Here is a 22,282-nt window from a genome sequence, read left to right as displayed (position 1 = left end):
CCCGTCCAATTTTTTTTATTTTCTTTCTTTAAATTTCTTGCGTTGGAATTTCATTTAATTATTGTGCCTGAGTGACCCACCCACTTTTTCATCCCACTCACTATCAATATTTTTTTTTTGTTCTCGTTTCCTTTCGCAATTGCATATTTTTAGTAACCCCAGACACGGCATATATTCAATCCTTAACCCCCCTAAACCACTCAAAATTAAACCTTTTTCCAATTTTATACAATATTTTTCATCCACCTCCCTTTCCTCTCTCAATTTCTTGTGCATTTCCTTATTACCAACATACACCCTATCACGCACAAAATATGTCTATAATTTTTCTGTTACATGCTTTGTATTCTGCCTGTTACAACCCTGTATGAGCAAACATTTTCAAACAGGCGAGCGCAATGTCTTTCAGACAGCTGAAGTTAATGTTACATTTGCTTAATATATTAGTTGGGTGTCATATATATTGTTATATAGCAGAAAATCTAGACATCTCAAATGTGTTTTTTTTCTGATCTGAGTAGGTGATCATTTTGTACGATAAGAAGTGTTGCTAATGAATCAACCGCATTGCATTTTACCTAAACCTGATACCATATTCGTTTTTGCAATGATTTTATATACTCAGTGGTAGTGTAAATGGGATCGTCGTTTTCATGGTCGATATTTGCTGTGCAAAGACACTGATCCAAACCGTAACTTCTATAAGTCTTTTTACAGATCTTTTTAACTACAGCCGTCTTTAAGAGCTGTGTGGCGGCCGTAAAAGGTGTCCATTTAATATTTATGCATAACAAAATTCCGCTTAAGGCGATGCTAAATACCATTAAATTTCATATCTAACTTAAACATGTATCGCGTGGACAAACCTTTCTCTGACTTGTTGGATGAACTTTACTTCAGAATGACAGTAACCTAATATTCTATTTGTCCTGCTGTTACGACAAATTATTTCATAAGAATTGATTTTCGGTATGAAAATAATCCATTTACACTTTACTCATCTATTAGACTTCTTTGTAATTTGAATCATAGGTGCTAACCGTGCATTCATGTACAAAACAAATGGTTAAGTTTCAACTTGGACAAAATACAGCCGAAAACGTTTCATGAGTTGAAATCAATGTCCGCAGCCACTACCTTAAACTGCTTCATTTCCGGTATGAAAATGAGAATTCAGTGAAAGTCCTTCTACAACGGATGGCTAACTAACAATTTCTACAAACGCTGCTTAGATCAGGACAAAAGCCCCAGTTTCTAACATGCAGATATGATTTACGCTGCGAAACGCCAGGTTTGACAAAATAAAGGTCGATTGACTCAGGCTTAAAAACTGTCTTCGTATCGTACCGTATTGAGGTGGAATTAAATAGAATTATATAATTTTTCATTTTACCGTGTGTATGAACTGTTTGAACGGTCATCACATCTGAAATCTTGGCCCAGTTAACAAATGTCTGCTGTACATGTACTTAAAAAGTAAAGGCTGGATGACGTATAAAGGCAAACTTTACACGGCAACCCGATTTTAGCGGAATAAAGTGGTAGTGGTAGGATAAAATTGCTACAATAACCTGGTTTTAAAATTTTCTATGAAAAGTTATTTGATTACATTCCTCGGCCGGATTCTTGTTCAAGAATTTGTTCCTAGCCAATTCACTGGAGACGTTATGCTACACAAACTAAGAGTGTGGTTCTTGAGGAGAAGATGTTTAAAGTTTGTTAGCTCTGGTGGTCCCTACATGCAGAGTTCCTTGCAAACATGCATTTGACTAAGGTGAAAATTCATTTAACGGCTCAAGTGTGTTGGTGTTATTTAAAGAAGACACAAGCGTTTAGCGACTTACGATGGACGCCTAATATAGATAACCTTAAATTCTTTGTTCAGCTAAAATACTAGATAGAGTCTGCATTTACATTTATATAAGTTATATATATACCTAAAGAAAATGTAATTGCGAACTTCCACGTTTTGTATTATAACATCAACATTTTTCTTCTTTGAAATGTGACATTTTTCCTAAACTTATCCCTATCTCTTTGGCAAAGAGCCATATTTCGACTTTCCCTTTTTATATCAAACGTTACTTAATGTCAGAAATCATGTTACTTAATACAACTGGCTTTTTAATACTAAGATTACATATTTGACATATTGGGAGTGTTCCTGTGGTAAAATGAATAATTCATATGCATTACATAAATAACACGATAAAGGTATTTACTAAGTGAAGAAAAATACAGTATGTCAACTTTAGACAAAATATAGAGAGCTCTTCAGAAAACTTTTGGTATAAAATTAAACTTGCCTTAGCGACCACCTTTGCTGACTATTCAAATAAAGGGTTGGTCGCATATTAGGGTTATTATAACAGTTCCTTCTTCTACAATGTTGTATTCGGCTAGAAGGGATTTGCCAGGCATGGATCCAACGAAGCGTTTGCGCTAAGTGTTATCCGACATGGCAAAAGCCGCGAGAGCCGAATGCATCATTGGAGATCGAGGTACTGTTTAAATGACCCTTTAATGATATAACTATACACTTTTCTAGTGTTATATCAGCAAAAATTGACTATAATTTTGGAAAAAGAGAACTGCATGAAAATTCGTTTGAAAAGGTGAACTTTTTGACGCATCGGACATCGAGGCGCCATCCTTACGTCATTTCTGGTTGAAATGTTCCCGTATCCGGTGGGAGTTGAATACCGGGTTTTGTATTCCTGAAATATACACGTTGTATTTCAGACAGCAAGTTCGTAGTTATATGATAAAATAATTTTAGTATATACAAATACGAACAGGCAGAAAAAAAGTATTGTACCGTCTGTATTGTATGTTGCCCGGCTACTTTCGTTTAATTTACATGACCAGACACAATTCTATTAATAGCGCACACAAAATCTACACTCATTTCTATCTTAACATTGAAGATTTTGTTCGGTAACAAAACAACAAAGAAAAAGGTGGAAGTATATGAGCCACGCCATGAGAAAACCAACATAGTGGGTTTGCGACCAGCATGGATCCAGACCAGCCTGCGCATCCGCGCAGTCTGGTCAGGATCCATGCTGTTCGCTAACATTTTCTCTAATTGCAATAGGCTTTGAAAGCGAACAGCATGGATCCTGACCAGACTGCGCGGATGCGCAGGCTTGTCTGGATCCATGCTGGTCGCAAACCCACTATGTTTCCCATGGCGCGGCTCATATAATAAAAGGGTCATTATAATAGTAGCTAGATCTGGGATTTGTATTCGGCTCTCGTAGATTTTTCCAAGTAGGATCACAGGCAAAATATATTTGAGCCGTATACAGCATCCTAAATCAAGCTTCTATAATAATAATTCTAATATGCTTTTCTCTGTTAAAGCACTCTTACGCTAGAATGATGTCACGTTAACGTGCGGTGACGTCAATGTTTTTGTTGCGACCAAGAAAGAGCGCTACTATATTTTATCTACTGTTTTAGATTAAGGACATATTAGAATCGAAATAATTTATAGCAAAGCCGTGTTTTAACACTATTTATACACTCGGGTGGTAATGCGTCGTACAAATAATTATTGAGCCCGACGTATAACCGCCCATCGTGCATAAATAGTGTTAAAGCACTCTTTTGCTGTAAATTATTTCTTAATCCTATTATATCCATAGGCAAAAGACATAACGCTAACTCTCAGTGAAAAAAAAAACTAATGAACATATCACGTATTTTTGTGGATCTATATCGGGACATATTGAGGCACTCTCAGCCGGTACGATATGAGGTTAAGTACAAAACAAATTGACATAAATTCCTTCAAAATAGTTCTGCACGTTCGAAACAGGATCATGTTCATTACGCAATGTAGAGCTTGTGTTAATTTTGACCTTTTTAAACTTTAGGATATACTAAGAAACATGGGCAGTAAACAAGATAGGGTCGGAGGCTAAATGTCTGCAAGACTGATTTCAAAAGTTCGGACCTCAAGCAAGATTTCATATCAAAAGTCTACGAGAAAATCTCCGTTTTGACGACATTTTCGAGAAAAGAAAATTTTCTACAAATAATGATTTAACTGAAGTTTCGTAAATTAACATATATTGTATATTACGTGGTCAAATAAAATGTATTTCATTGATATTTACCCATGATTGGAGAGATCAAGAAAATTTAAATTGGAATTATTTCACGTGTCAACATTTTATCGATATATGTGTAGAAAGAGTGTGACGTTTTATAAATTCATACACGGATTGGTAGTAATTTCTATTCAATGATTTTTGATTCTGTATGCCGGGTCCAGGCTTTATTCTATGTTATCAGGATCAATGGCATAACAGGACTACAGAGTAAGCCAGATCCTTACCTTAATGTTTTAAAGCAATCTATATATATATATATTACAAAATCTACCATATTGAGGTTATATCAAGATTTCGTCAAGATTTCAAAGGCATGTAAGTTTTATCGGTTATTGCAATGATTCTAGCCAATTTACCAAAAATGGTCACCTCATAAATGGCACAATAGGACAATAAGTATCATAATTATAGCAAATACGTGTTCCATTTGACACGGCAAATCAATACGTTTTAAGGTACAAACAATTCATGACCATTCAGTAGAATCTAATCAAACATTTCACAAGTGGACAACAGAAGAACATAATTTTGGTTTATTTTCAGTCTTAATTCTAGCTTTACTTTGATGTTTGAGGGTATCGCTAGAAGAATAAAGGTGCAACTATAACATCTTTAGAATCTTTGACATGAACATATTTTATCATAGTATGTACTTGCGATGTTTTTGTCTGAATTAAGCCTGCATATCACCGATGACACAGAACCCCAAACGAGTTTTCAGTCGTATTTTCTAAATGTATGGTCACTTTGACTGATGTAACACTAGAAACAGGCGTATGTTTATGAGAAACTGACTATGAAAGCAGTCTACTGATCTGCAATGAGGCATTTGGCTCTCGTGGATTTTGCCAGATCGGATCATACTTATGGATCTATACCTAGCAAAATCCAACTGAGCCGAATACAACATAGCAGATAAAGGTACTATTACAATAACCCTGTCATAACTCTTGTCTATGCATAGTTTATATTACCATGGACTTGAAGCAATCAGTGAAACGTCCGATACTTGAAAAGAGTGTAAAACCTAATTGCAGAACAGGTAAGTAATCTTTTATGAAAGTAACCTTGTAGAACTAGAGCATTATCACTTTAATTTAGTTCAATAAATTTAATGTGGACAGGAACACATGTAAGATTCCCTCTTTACACCTGTTAACTTTCCTTTTACTGAAACATCGAAATTTCTCATTACATAGACAAAGTCAAGCCTACCAACGTTTTAAACTGGAAATGATCCAAACGTCAACTAGCTTAATATCAATGGCACTATTTCTTTCCCATGAAATAAAATATGTGACAAAATAAAACAATAGCAGACACTGTTAAGGGGTCTTATTTTTTTCGATGATCAGTCATCAACCACTACAACAAGATTGCTGAGATTTACGAATTGGATCCAGTGCCAAGGTACACGTTTACATAATATGTGTGTAAATGTCAAACCCGTCAAATGAGCATTTAAACCGGAACGTGTCCCTTCCTAGCGGATAAACATGTATCCTTGTTTTGATTAACACGACATTTTAAAATAATAAAACAACCCTTTCCCGGAAAGATTAATTAAAAATATGTTTGTGTCAGTAATTAATCAACTTACTGTGGAAACTTGTCACTTAACCGACATTAAAAAATATACAAAAACAAGAAAGTGTAAAGGGGGGATATATATTAATGGAAATTTCAACGTAAAGTGAGGAACAAACAATTTACATTTTTATTAAGATAAAACTGCAGTGCTTGTTAAACCTGTAACCTACTGTCATAGATAAACAAAACAAAAATTAAAATGTTTTACTGCAAAAAACAACATTTATCAACGAAAAAGCAACAAAACGCGGATAGTTACAGATGATGTTTCAGTCCTTGGGTCACGTGACCCTCCCTTTGGTACCAGTAATAGTTTTACTGGTTTGTTTAATGTTTTCTTTTGACAAAGATTTTTGAACATCCGAACTATTTTGTTTTGTGATAATTTCTATTTTCACAGCGGAAACGTTTTCTACAAATTTATGAGAACGAAATATGTTCATGAGCTGCATGATGGGATTTATCATCTGTGATGTTGTACTTTTCCGCGTGTCCGAGTTTTGACTAGCACCAACCTTTTTCCTAGCAGATTTATTCGTACTGGTTGTCGTTTGCAAAGCTGACACAGTCGTGTCACTTTTCTTTACAGATTCTGACTGAAATTTTGTTGAATCTTTACGAACAGGTTTACTTTTTATTCCCTCTTGTCCTTGTTTTAGATCGTTGTTTGCAGTTCTATCAAGCGCACCTACTGCTTTATTTTTGACAATTTTCTCGAGTCGATCTGCCGATGAGGCACTGACGTCGTTTATTGTTAAACCAACGGATGTGTCTGTGATGTTATTGCCATTTAGAAGTTTGTCAACATTTGAAGTTTCAATAGTGATTTTTATTTCTGAATTTGCGAATACAGGATTCACTTCAATCACAGTACTGTTAGCAATACTGACAGATCCAGCTTCTTTCGCTACTAGTGTCTGGTCTGTCTTTGCTATATCTATTGCAGAAACAATTTCTGAGTGAGGTTTCTCTTTTGGTTTACTTTCCGTTTTTCCTTTAGAAATTCTTTTACTGGCTTTGCTAACTTTAGATTCAATTTTCGTCCCCACATTTTCGGTCTGTTTTGTACTTTTTGTGCCTACATTTATATTTCTTTTCATATCTGTTTCAAGGGGATCGCGAATAGCGGAAGAAAGCAATTCTGGTGCTACTCCAAGTCGTGTTTGCTTAACTGAAGTGGCTGTTATAGTGACTACGTCAGCTTGTTTGTTAATAAGTGAAGGTTTCCCTTTATCTATTTCATTTCGTGACGTTTTTATGTCAGTCACACTATGATCAGAAGGCACATGTACCTCCGGGCCTTTGAGGTAACTACCGTCAGAAGACACCTTAGTAGCTTTTGCGGCATGGACAGTTTTCCCAGAAAATAAATGTTTTATATGTTTACTAGGAGCATCGGTGGAGTGCGTAGATTTCTTCAAGGATATACCTTTCACCTTCTTTATCTGATTTATTTTCTTGTCACTGGAGCTGCCGCTTTTGCTACTATTACTAGTTATCAGTTTATTATCATTTGTCAACTTTCTACTAACTTTCTTGGAATTTCCATTACTTCTCTTTTCATTTGAACTCAATTTCTCATTGACTTTATCTTTCTTAATTTTTCCATCTCCATTTTTTGATCCACCCTGACTTCCTTTAACTTTACCATTATTTTTTCTGCTTTTACCACTACCATTTACATGTTCATTTCTGTTATTATTCCCATTGCCGAAGTTGCCACTTTTAATCTTTATCAAGTTATAATCGATATACCCATTCACTAACACTTTAGTTTTAGGAGTGGTTGTTGACGTACCATTTGCTAAATCTTTGTTTTTTGGAGTGTTTGTTAATGTATCATTTAGTAATTCTTTATGTATAGAAGTAGTATTTGATGAACCGTTTACTAACTCATTACTTTTAGGTGAAGTGACTGATTTTCCACTGACTAGTTCCTCATTCGAAGGACTTTTTGTTGACGTTGCTTCATTGTTACCATTTCCCTTTCCATTTTTAATTTCTATCTCTGTGATATTTTTATCACATATTTGTCCTGTAAATCCTTCATCACATACACAGTAAATTTCCATAGAACATTTCTTAGTATGGCACGTACCTCTCCTGCAAAACCCTTTCAATGACTTACACATGTCTTTGGTATGACAAGTATCGACAACTTTCGGCGTAGGTTGCTTGTCTGGCAATGAGAAGTCAAAAGTAGGTATTGAAGAAATGATAGTTTTATCTTGTGCAGGTTTGCTTGACGTCGCATTCTCTGACGAGGTTGTTGCTGACGTTGAATTTGACGAAATTTTACTTGAAGCAGGTAACACTGATGTAGAGGTTCCAATCGATGTTTTGGCTACAGATGAGGTTGGAACAGACTTTGCAGTATTTACTGATGTAACAGAGGAGGATAAGGTCACAATGGAAAAAGTTTCAAAGCAAAGTTGCAAAACTACTAATAATGTTGTTCGTCTCATATTTATGTCTAGTTGGTTAACGTTTATGGTTGTATGTTTTGAAGATATCTGAAATAAAAGAATGATAAAACTGTTAAATGGTATACTAGGCCAAAATTTCATATTTGAAAACATGAACAAATATCACACATAGTACATAAAAGTAACAATATTATGTGCATTAACAGTACTATGCATTAGGATAGAAATAGTGCACGCTGTAAACATGTTTGCACATTACACTACCACTAAAAACTGGAAGACTGTTACAGCAAGACATTTCATTATGAATGTAGATGTACATACACGATTAGTTTACATATTTAGTAAAGTTAGATATATATGATGAGGATTCTCTACATTTGGATATATATATAACAAGTGACCGAGTATTGCAGTGGCAATACAGAAGTCTCCTACCGGTGGGAAACTTTGTTAGTGTTCGTCTTGGTTGTTTGGTTGTTGGCAACAGTGTTAGGACTAAAAATGATTCAATGCATTTAGGAGCTAAGAAACAAACACTACTTTTACTTTAATTTCAACAGTAACTTTCACCTACAAGCATAGATCATATACGCAACACAATGTCTTATCATGGGGAACATTTCTGTGAAGGTATTGATTAATCCTTCCATGCAAATAAAAGTTACGGAGCAGAAACAAACTTTTAATTGACCCTAAACAGTGATCTTGATCTTTAACCGACAAGCACAGAGCATGCGTTGACACATTGTCTCATAACGGCACTAAGATAATCTAATATTGCATATAAAAGTTGTGGAGCGGATATAATTTTCACCTGACCTTCAAAAGTGACCTTGACCTATGACCTACAAGCGTTATGTATAATTTACAAACTTCCCTCTATTCACATACCAAATTTTATTAACCTAGCTTGAATACTTTTTGAGTAATTTCATGATCTAGATTTGCGGACGGACAAACGGCTGAACGGACGGTATTCCTATAATCCCCACCGGTGTTGCACCTGTATGGGACTAATGAAGACATATAATGCCTTCGTTTTGGTTCTGGCGCATGTGCAATTTAGCTTTTCAATGATTCCTCTCTTAATAATGTCGTCATTTTCACATTATATTTATTCCATTGACAGTTTCACAGGGCAAGGATTATTGTCAAATTACTCGTACTCAGCACTACATATTTCTGTCTACGGCAATGTCATTTCATAACTTCATATTATGAAATAGTGTATAAAAAATAATGAATGATAAAAATAGTGCCAAAAGTCAGTGAACCTGCTTATATACTGTGAAAACATCCGGTGTATGAAGTATTTATTTGACAAAATATATCGAGTTTTGCCACTTACACATTGTAGAAAAATAATATATAGCCGAAACTCAACTTGGGTGTGTTTGAAAAGTCAATTTAAACAATTTGACAATATGACTTCTTTATAATAAAACAGTCAAAATATGTAAATGTGACTTGATAGATTAGACAGAATGTTGACAAAATGTTGACATAACTGAAGGTGTCACACGTGCTTATTTTTGTGTGAATATACCTTATTCTAAGTTTGAAACCGAATGAACACACCGATTGAGACCCAATAAATGAGGATAAAAAAGGGGAGGTATATTACTTGTAATAAACATTTTGAGCGTTTCTTCAAATATATTCAAGATGCTACAGTCTTCCTTCCAATGTCACGATAGAGCTATCTGTCTTATGACGTAAGACTTGATTATTTTGCCATACAAATGTAAGTTATTATTATTCTTAAACAATCGTAAGCGAAAAGGTAGCAAATGACCTTGTAGCAGATCATTTTTACGCAAAAAATATATCTTTATTGTAGTTGTTTTATATTGCAAAATATCGCATGATAAATGGATAAGACTGATGTTTCTTATTTTTTAAAAAAAAGTTTAAACTGATAAATTGTTATTAATTTGAGAATAACGTGCTGATTTTCAATTTAGACAGATTTGATCATTTAATTACAAATTATTTCAATGATAATAACACAACTTCTCATATTTATTTTGTTTTCCCCGCCAAGTTATTTTATGTTTATCTATCGGAAAGGGCCGTTTATTGATGTTGCAAGAACTTGTGGCCCGGCTCATTTTCTTATCTTTTGGCTGTACATGTACAATCATTTATATATGTTATTATAAATAATAATAAGCAATAAAATATGATTAAACTAAATCATTGTTAACACAGAAATTATCTAAGATTTGAAATTAGGGAGACCTGATTTTGTAAATGTAAGAACCTATTGACACATCTCCTATATATAGTTTAGTCTCAATGGATTTTTAAAAAATTTAACCGATATTCTTTGATCATTACTTTTTTCACTTTTTTGTTAATTCTGTAAAAAGGATAATTCATGCTAAAAGTTACAGAAAGTGGATTTCACCGCATTTATAGCTGATAACGTATCAGTTTTAAGCAGTTGTAAGCGATTAGCAGATCATTTTTGATTTCATTGTTAAAGCGTAGATTTTGCTACATTTCGTTTATGGTTTCAGCTATCTTCTTATTCATTTATTTGTAGGGACTGAGCCACATACAACATACGGTAGGTCAGCCAAATTAAAAAAAAATTAAAAAGGTAGTATGTGTATCATTTACAATAATGTTTATGATAAAACTGGATAAGCACTCGAAAATTTTAAGGACAATTTTGTAGATTTGGTTAGATACAAATAACTTGCTGTTGGATGATGTTTTTTGTGAACGTTTCTCTGAAATGCTTTTGGCATACTCCGGCATGCAAGCGGCGTACTCCAGCATGCTAGCGGCGTACTCCGGCATGCAAGCGGCGTACTCCGTCATGCTAGCGGCGTACTCCGGCATGCAAGCGGCGTACTCCGGCATGCAAGTGGCGTTCTCCGGCAGGCAAGTTGTTTACTCTGGCATGCAAGTGGCCTTCTCCGACATGCAAGTGGCGTACCCGGCATGCAAGCGGCGTACTCCGGCATGCTAGCGGTGTACTCCGGCATGCTAGCGGTGTACTCCGGCATGCGAGCGGTGTACTCCGGCATGCAAGTGGCCTTCTCCGACATGCAAGTGGGCTACTCCGGCATGCAAGTGGCCTTCTCCGACATGCAAGTGGGCTACTCCGGCATGCAAGTGGCCTTCTCCGACATGCAAGTGGTCTACTCCGACATGCAAGTGGCCTTCTCTGGCATGCAAGTGGGCTACTCCGACATGCAAGTGGCCTTCTCTGGCATGCAAGTGGGCTACTCCGACATGCAAGTAATCTACTCCGGCATGCCAGTGGCCTTCTCTGGCATGCAAGTGGGCTACTCCGGCATGCAAGTGGTCTAATCCGGCACGCAAGTTGCTTACTCCGGCATGAAAGTTGCTTACTCCTGCATGCAAGCAGCATGATCAGATTATACAGCTATTAATTTCATTTATTTCTGCCATTTTACTAATTCATAGCCTATAATATAGGGGCGCTTCAAATGAAAAGACACATTTCTTCTATGAATTTAGTTTGCAAATGAGTATTTTATCACTTAACTAAGAAAAACAAAACGTTATTATTTCTTTTGGGTCATAATAAATGACAATACGAGGAATCCTCATTATACATTGTAACACGGCCCTTGCATAGCTTTAGATGAAACAGTCTGACAGGAATGTCAATATATGTCCAAAATAAACTAACAACCTAATTAATTAAGCAGTCTGACAACAGAATGCGCCTTTGGTGTCAATGTGACATAAGGTATATTGTTACATAAAACTGCGTTCAGTGTATTGTGGGCAGCTTCATCACATGAAATCAGTTCGTTGCCTTAATTTACGTAAAATTAATATAACTATAAATAACTCGATTTTTATGTCTAAAGTCAACATATGCATAGTAGAGCAACAGGTACAGACATTAAATACAAAGCATGGTCTATACAAATTAAGTTAGTAAGTTATCTTAAGCCCATCCCCGATTATTATATACTCTTCGGGCATCGACTAAACTTTCTTCAGGCTTCGGCCTTTCGGATACACCCGGAAAATACCTGCATTTCAATTCACTTCAAAGTTTGCACGTGAAAGAGATCCCTGGGCAATAAAACCATTGGGCTAAAACTGTTCAGTTTTGTGACATTTTAAAATGGAAGCCCCAAAATAATGGAATGGATTCTCAGTAAATCTCCAACTGTCTAGAAGTATTCGAACGTGTTGACTACACATCAATTGAGATAGTAAGGTTGTCGAGTGACCGTCTATAATCAAATAAAAATGCGCAGTGATAAACTTAGAGAATGTGTTCAGTTTCCACTTAAAAAGTCTACATATTTTTGTGTGTGCCTCTTTCTATTCAGCCTATGGTATCCCTTTTTTCTTCATCATATGTATATCATATAGCCGGCAGTTGATGCCTCATTTACTAATAATGCTATAGTAATCAACAAAAACCGTCTGCCCAACAAAAAGAATAGAGTTATAAATTTCTTATGTCATTTCCATTGAGCATTTAATAAGAAATATGGACCAGATTCAATTATTACTCATAACAAAGATTAAATCCTTATTAGTCATGAAATGAGGATACACATACCTTCCTTACTGGCACGAATATTGATTCACTAAACCACGTCTTTCTTCCTGGGATCCGTAAAGTACAGTTTCCTAGAATACATCCGAAAATATTTCAACAACGCCTTAGCCGCCATTATAACATATTTACGTCACTTACGTTAACAGTCTATTATCCTTTCCGTTAATATGGACTTAAAATTCACCGTACATATCACAGTAACATGTGTAGTTGTCCTGTGTAACTGGACGTCTCCATTAACCATTAAGCGAGTGTAAAGTGATCAATCATATGTTATTGTTTTCTTTACAATGTAAGTGATAACAAATGACCGCCAATAATAAAGAAAATTAATTAATGTAACGTGACGTTGTGTGTGCAATAACGTTATGATCAGTTCAGGGGAGGTAACAAGTATAAAACAAAATATCGGGTGATTGTTGTTGACATGGTACCCTATGTTACCGCCGTAAACGAATGGTGGTTAAACTTAAGTTTCTTAAAGTTTTTATTGAAAGACTAAGTAACTACGTAATAGATGTTAAAGCTGTTATAATGGCAAAAGATATATTTCTATATTTTTTCTGTATGTCACGCTATTATACATGCATTATCAATTCATAATGACCAAAAAGTAAGACTATAAAAAACTAAATGTGTAGCTGCTCACGCGATTCATTTGTAGTAAAATAGTTTAAAAATGCAGAAATTCGGTTGAAACACTGATGCTGCATCCAAACCATTGCTTATCCGTCACATAGGAAGAGAAAACGTACCATTATTTGTTTTAATTCAGTTTATGTATATACATATATATCCAGTTTTTAATCTGATCATTTTTTGTTTTTCGTTCTTATTCTAAAGTTCTTTTTTGTGTGTGCATGAATCATACCAAAGGTACAGTTTAGCGGTAAGACTTATTTCTATCCCCTACCCTCAAAAGGAGCGACAAGAAGTAACTGGACCGTCCGTCCGTCCATTCTGTTACACCAAGGTAGTAGCCCACGCCTAAAATAATACCCCGAGAGGTAGCTGAGGTTTTCCTTCACCAGCAAAAGCTTGAAATGCGACGTAAGTTTGTCAGTGTTACTCAAAACCAAACAAAAGAAAACCAACCTTCAATATTGTGTGCGTTTTAGAGTTTAGAAAACGACTCACTTCTGCAGATGGTCGATTAAATACTGTAAACTGTAGATGATACTTACGCAAGAAAATAATATTTCACCAAAGTGTGGTGATTACCGAAGGCTGAGTTTTAAATACGCTCGTAAACTGTTAACTTCATGAATATTTTATCAAAATCTAATGCGAAATATGAGTTTTTTAAAAAAAAAAAATTGAATTTCCGTTCTAAGACAGCCAGATTCTCGTCTGTTAGCGTGTCTTTTATTGAAGTATCAAACATGGAATACTAGTAGCAAAACCTCTGTCACTGGTTGTTGATGCAGATGGAAATATCTGGTCCAGTGTTACTGTCTTTGACGTAACGACGCTCTGTAGAGTTGCCGCTGAAGTCGCTAGTACCACCCAAGAGCCTGATATTCTCATTTGCATCTGCAACTACTATTATTCTTTTCATTGCATACCATATTCTTCGAATTACAGAGTAAACTAGAGCTATCACTGACGGTGATGAATGTACCACCCCCGTATGCACTGACAGTACATTGCAATCTGACATAATTATGTAGACTGTATGTATATAGACTCCATGCATATAGTGCAACAACAAAAAAAAACCATTTCCTATAATTTTGCCTAACATTTTTCTGGAAGAACCTAATATGCACCATGCACAAGTAAGGTTGGTACTGATCACATGTGTGAAGTTTCATTAAATTGTGTGCAAAGGTTCGGGAGACTAGGCGCTAACAAGATTGTATATGTAGACTGTATGTATACAGTACATCAAAGAAATTTATTTATTTGGGTTTTACAGCGCACCAACACAGTATAGGTTATATGGCGCCGAACAGGACTACAAATTTTGGTTTCACATCTCATTTACATCGAAATAAAAACATGAGGTATGGAATCAAAATTTGCATACCTACTGGAATCACAGAGTTACAGCAAAACCAAGTGTTAAGACCCTATTAGTCGCCTCTTACGATCATGCAAGGGTAAGGCAGTGGTTCCAATTCTTTTCATACCAAGATCGTCCCAGAACCACATGGGGCTTATACAGTCCCATAACTGTGCAGAAGTTTTATCTGAAAGAACCCAACATGCACCATGCACAACTAGGATTGGTACTTATCACTCGTATGACGTTTCGGAGATTAGGCACGCACAAGACTGCATATGCAGACTGTATGTATATAGTACATTAACAAAAAACAAAGTCCCATAACTGTGTAGAATATTTTTCTGAAACCTAACATGCACCATGCACAACTAGGGTTACTACTGATCACTTCGTTAAAGTTTCATTAAATTGTGTGCATGGGTTCAGGAGATCAGGCGCGCAGACAATGTATATAGAATAGTAATAAAACCAAAATCCCGTAACTCTGCATTTTTTTTTCTGAAAGAACCTAACCTACACTATACACAACTATTATTATTACTGAATACTCGTGTGAAGTTTCATTAAATTGTGTCGAGGAATTTAGGAGAGTTGGTGCGCACAAGATTATGTCTACGGACAGACAGACAGGCAACTTGAAACCAGTATACTCCTCGGGGAGGAAGGTGGGAGAGAGACAATAAATCAAAATAAATTTAATACTTTATACTTATTGTAGCCTATGCATTAAAACGACAGCAGGAAAATAACATCATCAACAATGTGCAGGTGCTGTTCTGTTTCATCATTTGTAGCACAATATTAAAATAACATTTTTCTGAATTTAGACATATACACTGGTATAAGGAGGATAGTGAAACTACCAAGGTATTTGATTTTCATCGAATTTCAAAAATAGACTAGAGCTATCACTAAAGGTGATGAATGTACCCCCCGCATGCACTGACACAGTACATTGCAATTTGACGCACACAAGATTGCATAATCATGTGGACTGTATGTATATAGACTGTATGTATACAGTATAGTAACAAAAAGCAAAGTCCCATAACTATGCAGAATATTTATCTAAAAGAATGTAACATGCACCATGCACAACTAGGGTTGGTACTGATCACTTGTGTGAAGTTTCATTAAATTGTGTGCAAGGGTTTGGTAGATTAGGCACGCACAAGATTGCATATGCAGACTGTATGTACATAGTATGTTAACAAGAAACAAAGTCCCATAACTCTGCAATTTTTGTCCCTGAAAGAACCTAACATGCCCCATGCACAACTACTGTTGTTACTGACCACCTGTGGGAAGTTTCATTAAATTGTGTCAAGGGGATGAGGAGAGATGGTGCACACAAGATTGTGTCTATGTATATAGTATAGTAACAAAAAAACGAAGTCCCATAACTCTGCAAATTCTGAAAGAACCTAACATGCCCCATGCACAACTACTGTTGTTATTGATCACTTGTGGGAAGTTTCATTAAACTGTGTCAAGGGGATGAGAAGAGATGGTGCGCACAAGATTGTGTCTATGTATATAGTATAGTAACAAAAAAAACAAAGTCCCATAACTCTGCAAAGTTTTTTTCTAAAAGAACCTTACATGCCCCATGCACAACTACTGTTGGTACTGATCACATCACTTGTGTAAAGTTTCATTAAATTGTGTCAGGAGGATGAGAAGAGATGGTGCGCACAAGATTGTGTCTATGTATATAGTATAGTAACAAAAAAAAAAACAAAGTCCCATAACTCTGCAAAATTTTTTTCTAAAAGAACCTTACATGCCCCATGCACAACTACTGTTGGTACTGATCACTTGTGTAAAGTTTCATTAAATTGTGTCAGGAGGATGAGAAGAGATGGTGCGCACAAGATTGTGTCTATGTATATAGTATAGTAACAAAGAAACAAAGTCCCATAACTCTAAAAAAAATTTCTAAAAGAATCTAACATGCCCCATGCACAACTACTGTTGGTACTGATCACTTGTGTGAAGTTTCATTAAATTCTGTCAAGGGAATAAGGAGAGATGGTGCGCACAAGATTGCGTCTACGGACAGACGGCCAGACGGACGGACAGACAGACAACCTGAAACCAGTATACAACCCCTTACAATTTTGTTATCGGGAGGTACAATAATTTATGCAGGAATCTAATACAAAAATTTAGTTTCTTTTATCATCAGTAAAAGGACGGGTCATCTAGTATGGTTGGTGTCAGAATGGTTTTGTTGGTGTCAGAATGGTTTCGCTGGTATCAAATGGGTTTGGCTGGCGTAAGTAAAATCACTAGAAACTCCAGTCTAATGTGCATGAATTCTTATCACTCTCATCAAAAGGTCTTGCTGTTATCATTAAATTAGAATGATACTGGGTCGGCAACTTTATGTGTTGTTTAAATAAGACAACTATCAGTGTTCATGGAAGTGACAAGTGATGAACGAAGTAGCAAGTATTACATGGTATATATCAAGTTTTATTAACACACAATTATCACATACATGCATAAGATTAAGTTAAGTATAAATAAAAAAATAATTAAGATGTATGTCTCAGATGATAAAATAACTTAAAAATAGTCTTTTTAGATCTAATACAAAACAGGCAAAAGTATATTTGCACAACAAGTAAACTACATCTTTCGGAGCAACTTTCCAGTTTCCAATCCCATCACTGTATAGGTATTCATCTTGTAGGAACATTTCAAGTAAAATCAATATTCTCGTTTTTCTTGAACTTGACCTTTAACAGGATGTAAGAACACTTCTATTTGCTGGCATGTAAGTTAGTTACCCTGATAAATATCATGCCACTTATGTTGCTATGTAACGGCATGCAATGTCTGAAAATCCATCATCTTTCTGAAGAAAGAACCCTAACTTCACTTCCCTCAAGGTGTAAACAATGAGTACTGGCTGTTTCATTGACATCACTGTGTCCTCCAAGGTTCCAAAAGATAAATAATAACATGATTTCTTCTGAGGAAATAAAACCCTAGCTTTAGTCTCTACATGGTACATAATGAACACAAGTTGTTTTCAAAACACTATTTTGCCTTTCAAAATTACGGAAGCAAAGCTTAAGTGATGGCATCATTTTGTTCTAGAAGCTTTTGAAAAATCTCATTATGATAAATAGTGTGCATAGGTTGTTCTAATAACATCACTAGTCAGAACTTTCACTTCAATCACAACCTGGTAAATTGTGTGCACGGGTTGTTCTGATATCACTAGCCAGAACATTCACTTCAATCACAGCATGGTGAATTGAAAGCATGGGTTGTTCTGATAACATCACTAGTCAAACCGACACTTCAATCACCATATAGTAAATAGTGTGCATGGGTTGTTCTGATAACATCACTAGTCAGAATGTTCACTTCAATCACCATATAGTAAATAGTGCACATGGGCTGTTCTAATAACATCACTAGTCAGAACGTTCACTTCAATCACCACATAGTAAATAGTGTGCATAGGTTGTTCTAATAACATCACTAGTCAGAATGTTTACTTCAATCACAACATAGTAGTGTGCATGGGTTGTTCTAATAACATCACTAGTCAGAACGTTCACTTCAATCACCACATAGTAAATAGTGTGCATAGGTTGTTCTAATAACATCACTAGTCAGAACGTTTACTTCAATCACAACATAGTAGTGTGCATGGGTTGTTCTAATAACATCACTAGTCAGAACGTTCACTTCAATCACCACATAGTAAATAGTGTGCATAGGTTGTTCTAATAACATCACTAGTCAGAACGTTTACTTCAATCACAACCTAGTAAATTGTGTGCATGGGTTGTTCTGATATCACTAGCCAGAACATTCACTTCAATCACAGCATGGTAAATTGAAAGCATGGGTTGTTCTGATAACATCACTAGTCAGAACGTTAACTTCAATCACCACATAGTAAATAGTGTGCATGGGTTGTTCTGATAGCATCACTAGTCAGAACATTCACTTCAATCACCACATAGTTAATAGTGCGCATGGGTTGTTCTGATAGCATCAGTAGTCAGAACGTTCACTTCAATCACCACATAGTAGTGTGCATGGGTTGTTCTGATAGCATCACTAGTCAGAACGTACACTTCAATCACCACATAGTAAATAGTGCGCATGGGTTGTTCTGATAACATCACTAGTCAGAACGTACACTTCAATCACCATATAGTAAATAGTGCGCATGGGTTGTTCTGATAACATCACTAGTCAGAACATTCACTTCAATCACCACACAGTAAATAGTGTGCATGGGTTGTTCTGATAACATTACTAGTCAAAACGTACACTTCAATCACCATATAGTAAATAGTGCGCATGGGTTGTTCTGATAACATTACTAGTCAAAACGTTCACTTCAATCACCACATAGTAAATAGTGCGCATGGGTTGTTCTGATAACATCACTAGTCAGAACGTACACTTCAATCACCATATAGTAAATAGTGCGCATGGGTTGTTCTGATAACATTACTAGTCAGAACATTCACTTCAATCACCACACAGTAAATAGTGTGCATGGGTTGTTCTGATAACATCACTAGTCAGAATGTTCACTTCAATCACCACGTGGTAAATAGTGTGCATGGGTTGTTCTGATAACATCACTAGTCAGAATGTTCACTTCAATCACCACCTAGTCAGAACGTACACTTCAATCACCACATAGTAAATAGTGTGCATAGGTTGTTCTGATAACATCACTAGTCAAAACGTTCACTTCAATCACCACATAGTAAATAGTGTGCATGGGTTGTTCTGATAACATCACTAGTCAAAACGTTCACTTCAATCACCATATAGTAAATAGTGTGCATAGGTTGTTCTAATAACATCACTAGTCAAAACGTTCACTTCAATCACCACATAGTAAATTGTGTGCATGGGTTGTTCTGATAACATCACTAGTCAAAACGTTCACTTCAATTGCTGCTTAGTAAATAGTGTGCATGAGTTGTTCTGATAACATCACTAGTCAGAATGTTCACTTCAATCACCACATAGTAAATAGTGTACATGGCTTGTTCTGATAACATCACTAGTCAAAACGTTCACTTCAATTGCTGCTTAGTAAATAGTGTGCAGGGGTTGTTCTGATAACATCACTAGTCAGAATGTTCACTTCAATTGCTGCATAGTAAATCGTTTGCATGGGATGTTCTGATAACATCACTAGTCAGAATGTTCACTTCAATCACCCTTAGTAAATAGTGTGCATGGCTTGTTCTGATAACATCACTAGTCAGAACATTCACTTCAATCACCATATAGTAAATAGTGTGCATGGGTTGTTCTGATAACATCACTAGTCAGAACGTACACTTCAATCATCACATAGTAAATAGTGTGCATGGGTTGTTTTGATAGCATCACTAGTCAGAACGTACACTTCAATCACTACATAGTAAATAGTGTGCATGGGTTGTTCTGATAACATCACTAGTCAGAATGTTCACTTCCGTCACCACATAGTAAATAGTGTGCATGGGTTGATCTGATAACATCACTAGACATCAGAATGTTCACTTCAATCACCACATGGTAAATAGTGTGCATGGGTTGTTCTGATAACATCACTTTGTGCTTCAAGTTTCTGGAGACAAAACATAAGAGCTTCTTTCTTCACTTTTGAATATGGAAGGGTTTTGTGAAGTTCATCCAACACATGTAAATAATGACATCCTTTCTCAGAATCTGAAGACATAAAAGCATATATCTAACTAAATCAACTTTTAATATGAATGAACTTACATCAGGTTAATAGAATTCTGGCAAAAATATTTAAAAGGTATACATATATTAAAGTGTTATTATTTTTGCACTTACTGCTGGGTATTCTTATTATACCAGTCTATGAAACATGTAAGAATCTTGGACCTCCAAGGAATATTGCTCTCTTGGGAACTGGAAAATACTGATAACACATAAAGAAGACCATAAAGTGTAATAAAAAATGATTAGTCAATTAATCAAATAAGCTTTAAGAACTTGACTACTGGGACTATAATATTAAAGAATTGGGATATAGAAATGTAAAATTGCAAAAATGCTTTACTGGTCCAGTGCCTAAATCCAGACGGTGCTTAATAATTCGGACACCGTTAAAAAATACTTTACGATCGTGATTTTTTACTGGAATGAACAGGATCGACGCAAACGAAAGCTTTGATGACCAGTTGTCAACAACAGTGTATGAAAGTAAGTATTTCCAAAGAAAATTACCTTCAAATATCCACACTGCTAAAAGTAAACACTGTGTTTGGCAGGTAATGACATCATACAGCGCACACCAGTTATCTGAGGTGCAACGAGGTACTGATTTAATAAGAAAAATATTCTGCCAATTGCAGACGACTCTTTTTCCTAGTTGATCGAAATTGATGTAAAAACATGTTTTAGAATTCTGTACTTCCCACAGTATTTATTTAAAAGATTTAACCAATTTCTGTTATATAAGAATTAATTCAGTAGAGAAGAAAATGCCAGCATTTTGCAGACAAGGGAAGCAATTCATTAGACAAAATCGGCGCGGCGTCATTATAGTGATCCCCGTAGTTGTGTCTAAAAGTATAACGACAGCAACAGAATCTGCATGTAGGCAGGGACATAAATAGATATACATTATTCCTGATGTAGGTAAAAATAGTTGTAAACATTAATTTTCGCTCAGATAGATTTTATTGCGTATTATATTATTGTTATATTTGGCAGTTATATGTTAAATTAGAAACTAGTCCACATGATCACGTGATTAATAGGTAATAAAACTTTAATCGAACGGAGATGTCTGTATATATTTACAGGACTGACTCTGGCTGTTTTGTTTCAAAGTCGTGTTAATTGTTATTTTTGGGTGCACTTATTTGTTGCATTTCATACCCAAATAGTGTCCGAATATTTAAGCACTCTGAAGGTCGATTTTGACAGCTTTTACTGTCCAAAATTCGGATGACATTTTTATGATGAAATCAGCAATATACGATTTTGTTGTTTTGCATAAAGACATAAAGAACCTAAAATTATACAGTTAAAATTTCATGCACGTGTGGTTTCATAATGCAAAGTTATTGTCAAAAACCCACCAAAAGTGTCCGGATTTAGGCACTGGACCAGTAGCACTATACAATCATATCTGTTGATTCAAGCAATAATTTTTTTTGCTTTTTTATCAATGTTTTAAGGCTAAAATGCTTGTACTTGAGAATTATTACATCACAGGAAGCTGTAGTATTGGCATCTTGCAAAGCTGTATCATTTCTAAATGAGCCGTGCCATGAGAAAATCAACATAGTGCGTTTGCAACCAGCATGGATCCACACCCACTATGTTGGTTTTCTCATGGCACGGCTCAAATACTTACATTTAGGTTTTGCTGTATCTGTAAGAAGTATTTTCATTATGCTTGTGTCTAGCTTTGACTTGTGCAACAATACCTGTAAAAAGTAGACAAATCACAAGTATTTTCCCCAAAGTACCTGATTGTATCCAAAAACATTTATCATAACTGTGTAAATCAGAAGAAAAGCACTACAAGCAAAGATACATAAATCTGCAT

At 35.6% G+C, this 22,282-nt stretch overlaps 2 protein-coding genes across 2 annotated transcripts in view; both read right to left on the bottom strand.

Annotated features, from left to right (window-relative positions):
- Positions 1 to 5,824: 5,824 nt before the first annotated feature.
- LOC123525097 (putative mediator of RNA polymerase II transcription subunit 26) lies at positions 5,825 to 13,028 on the bottom strand. Its single transcript, XM_045303841.2, has 2 exons — positions 12,705 to 13,028; positions 5,825 to 8,224 (listed from the first exon to the last, which is right to left on the bottom strand). Exon 2 carries the CDS (start codon positions 8,174 to 8,176, stop codon positions 5,993 to 5,995), a length of 2,184 nt encoding a protein of 727 aa, XP_045159776.2. The 5' UTR covers positions 8,177 to 8,224; positions 12,705 to 13,028; the 3' UTR covers positions 5,825 to 5,992.
- A 2,405-nt stretch (positions 13,029 to 15,433) lies between these two features.
- Positions 15,434 to 22,282, bottom strand: part of LOC123525099 (CST complex subunit STN1-like) — a 30,522-nt gene continuing 23,673 nt past the window's right edge. Inside the window, exons 8-9 of the mRNA XM_053538178.1 lie at positions 22,088 to 22,160; positions 15,434 to 20,421 (exon numbers count right to left, since the gene is read on the bottom strand). Coding sequence (XP_053394153.1) covers positions 20,255 to 20,421; positions 22,088 to 22,160 — 240 coding nt within the window. The 3' untranslated portion in view covers positions 15,434 to 20,254. The remainder of the gene's footprint in view (positions 20,422 to 22,087; positions 22,161 to 22,282) is intronic.

Source organism: Mercenaria mercenaria, chromosome 3 (assembly GCF_021730395.1).
Source record: "Mercenaria mercenaria strain notata chromosome 3, MADL_Memer_1, whole genome shotgun sequence".
In the NCBI taxonomy this organism is placed as follows: domain Eukaryota; kingdom Metazoa; phylum Mollusca; class Bivalvia; order Venerida; family Veneridae; genus Mercenaria; species Mercenaria mercenaria.
Note: the sequence above shows the minus strand (reverse complement) of the source record. Positions and strands in the feature narration are given on the sequence as shown.

What these genes read in the sequence shown, in the direction of transcription:
- LOC123525097 (XM_045303841.2), bottom strand. Translation starts at nt 8,176, where the DNA reads ATGAGACGAACAACATTATTAGTAGTTTTGCAACTTTGCTTTGAAACT.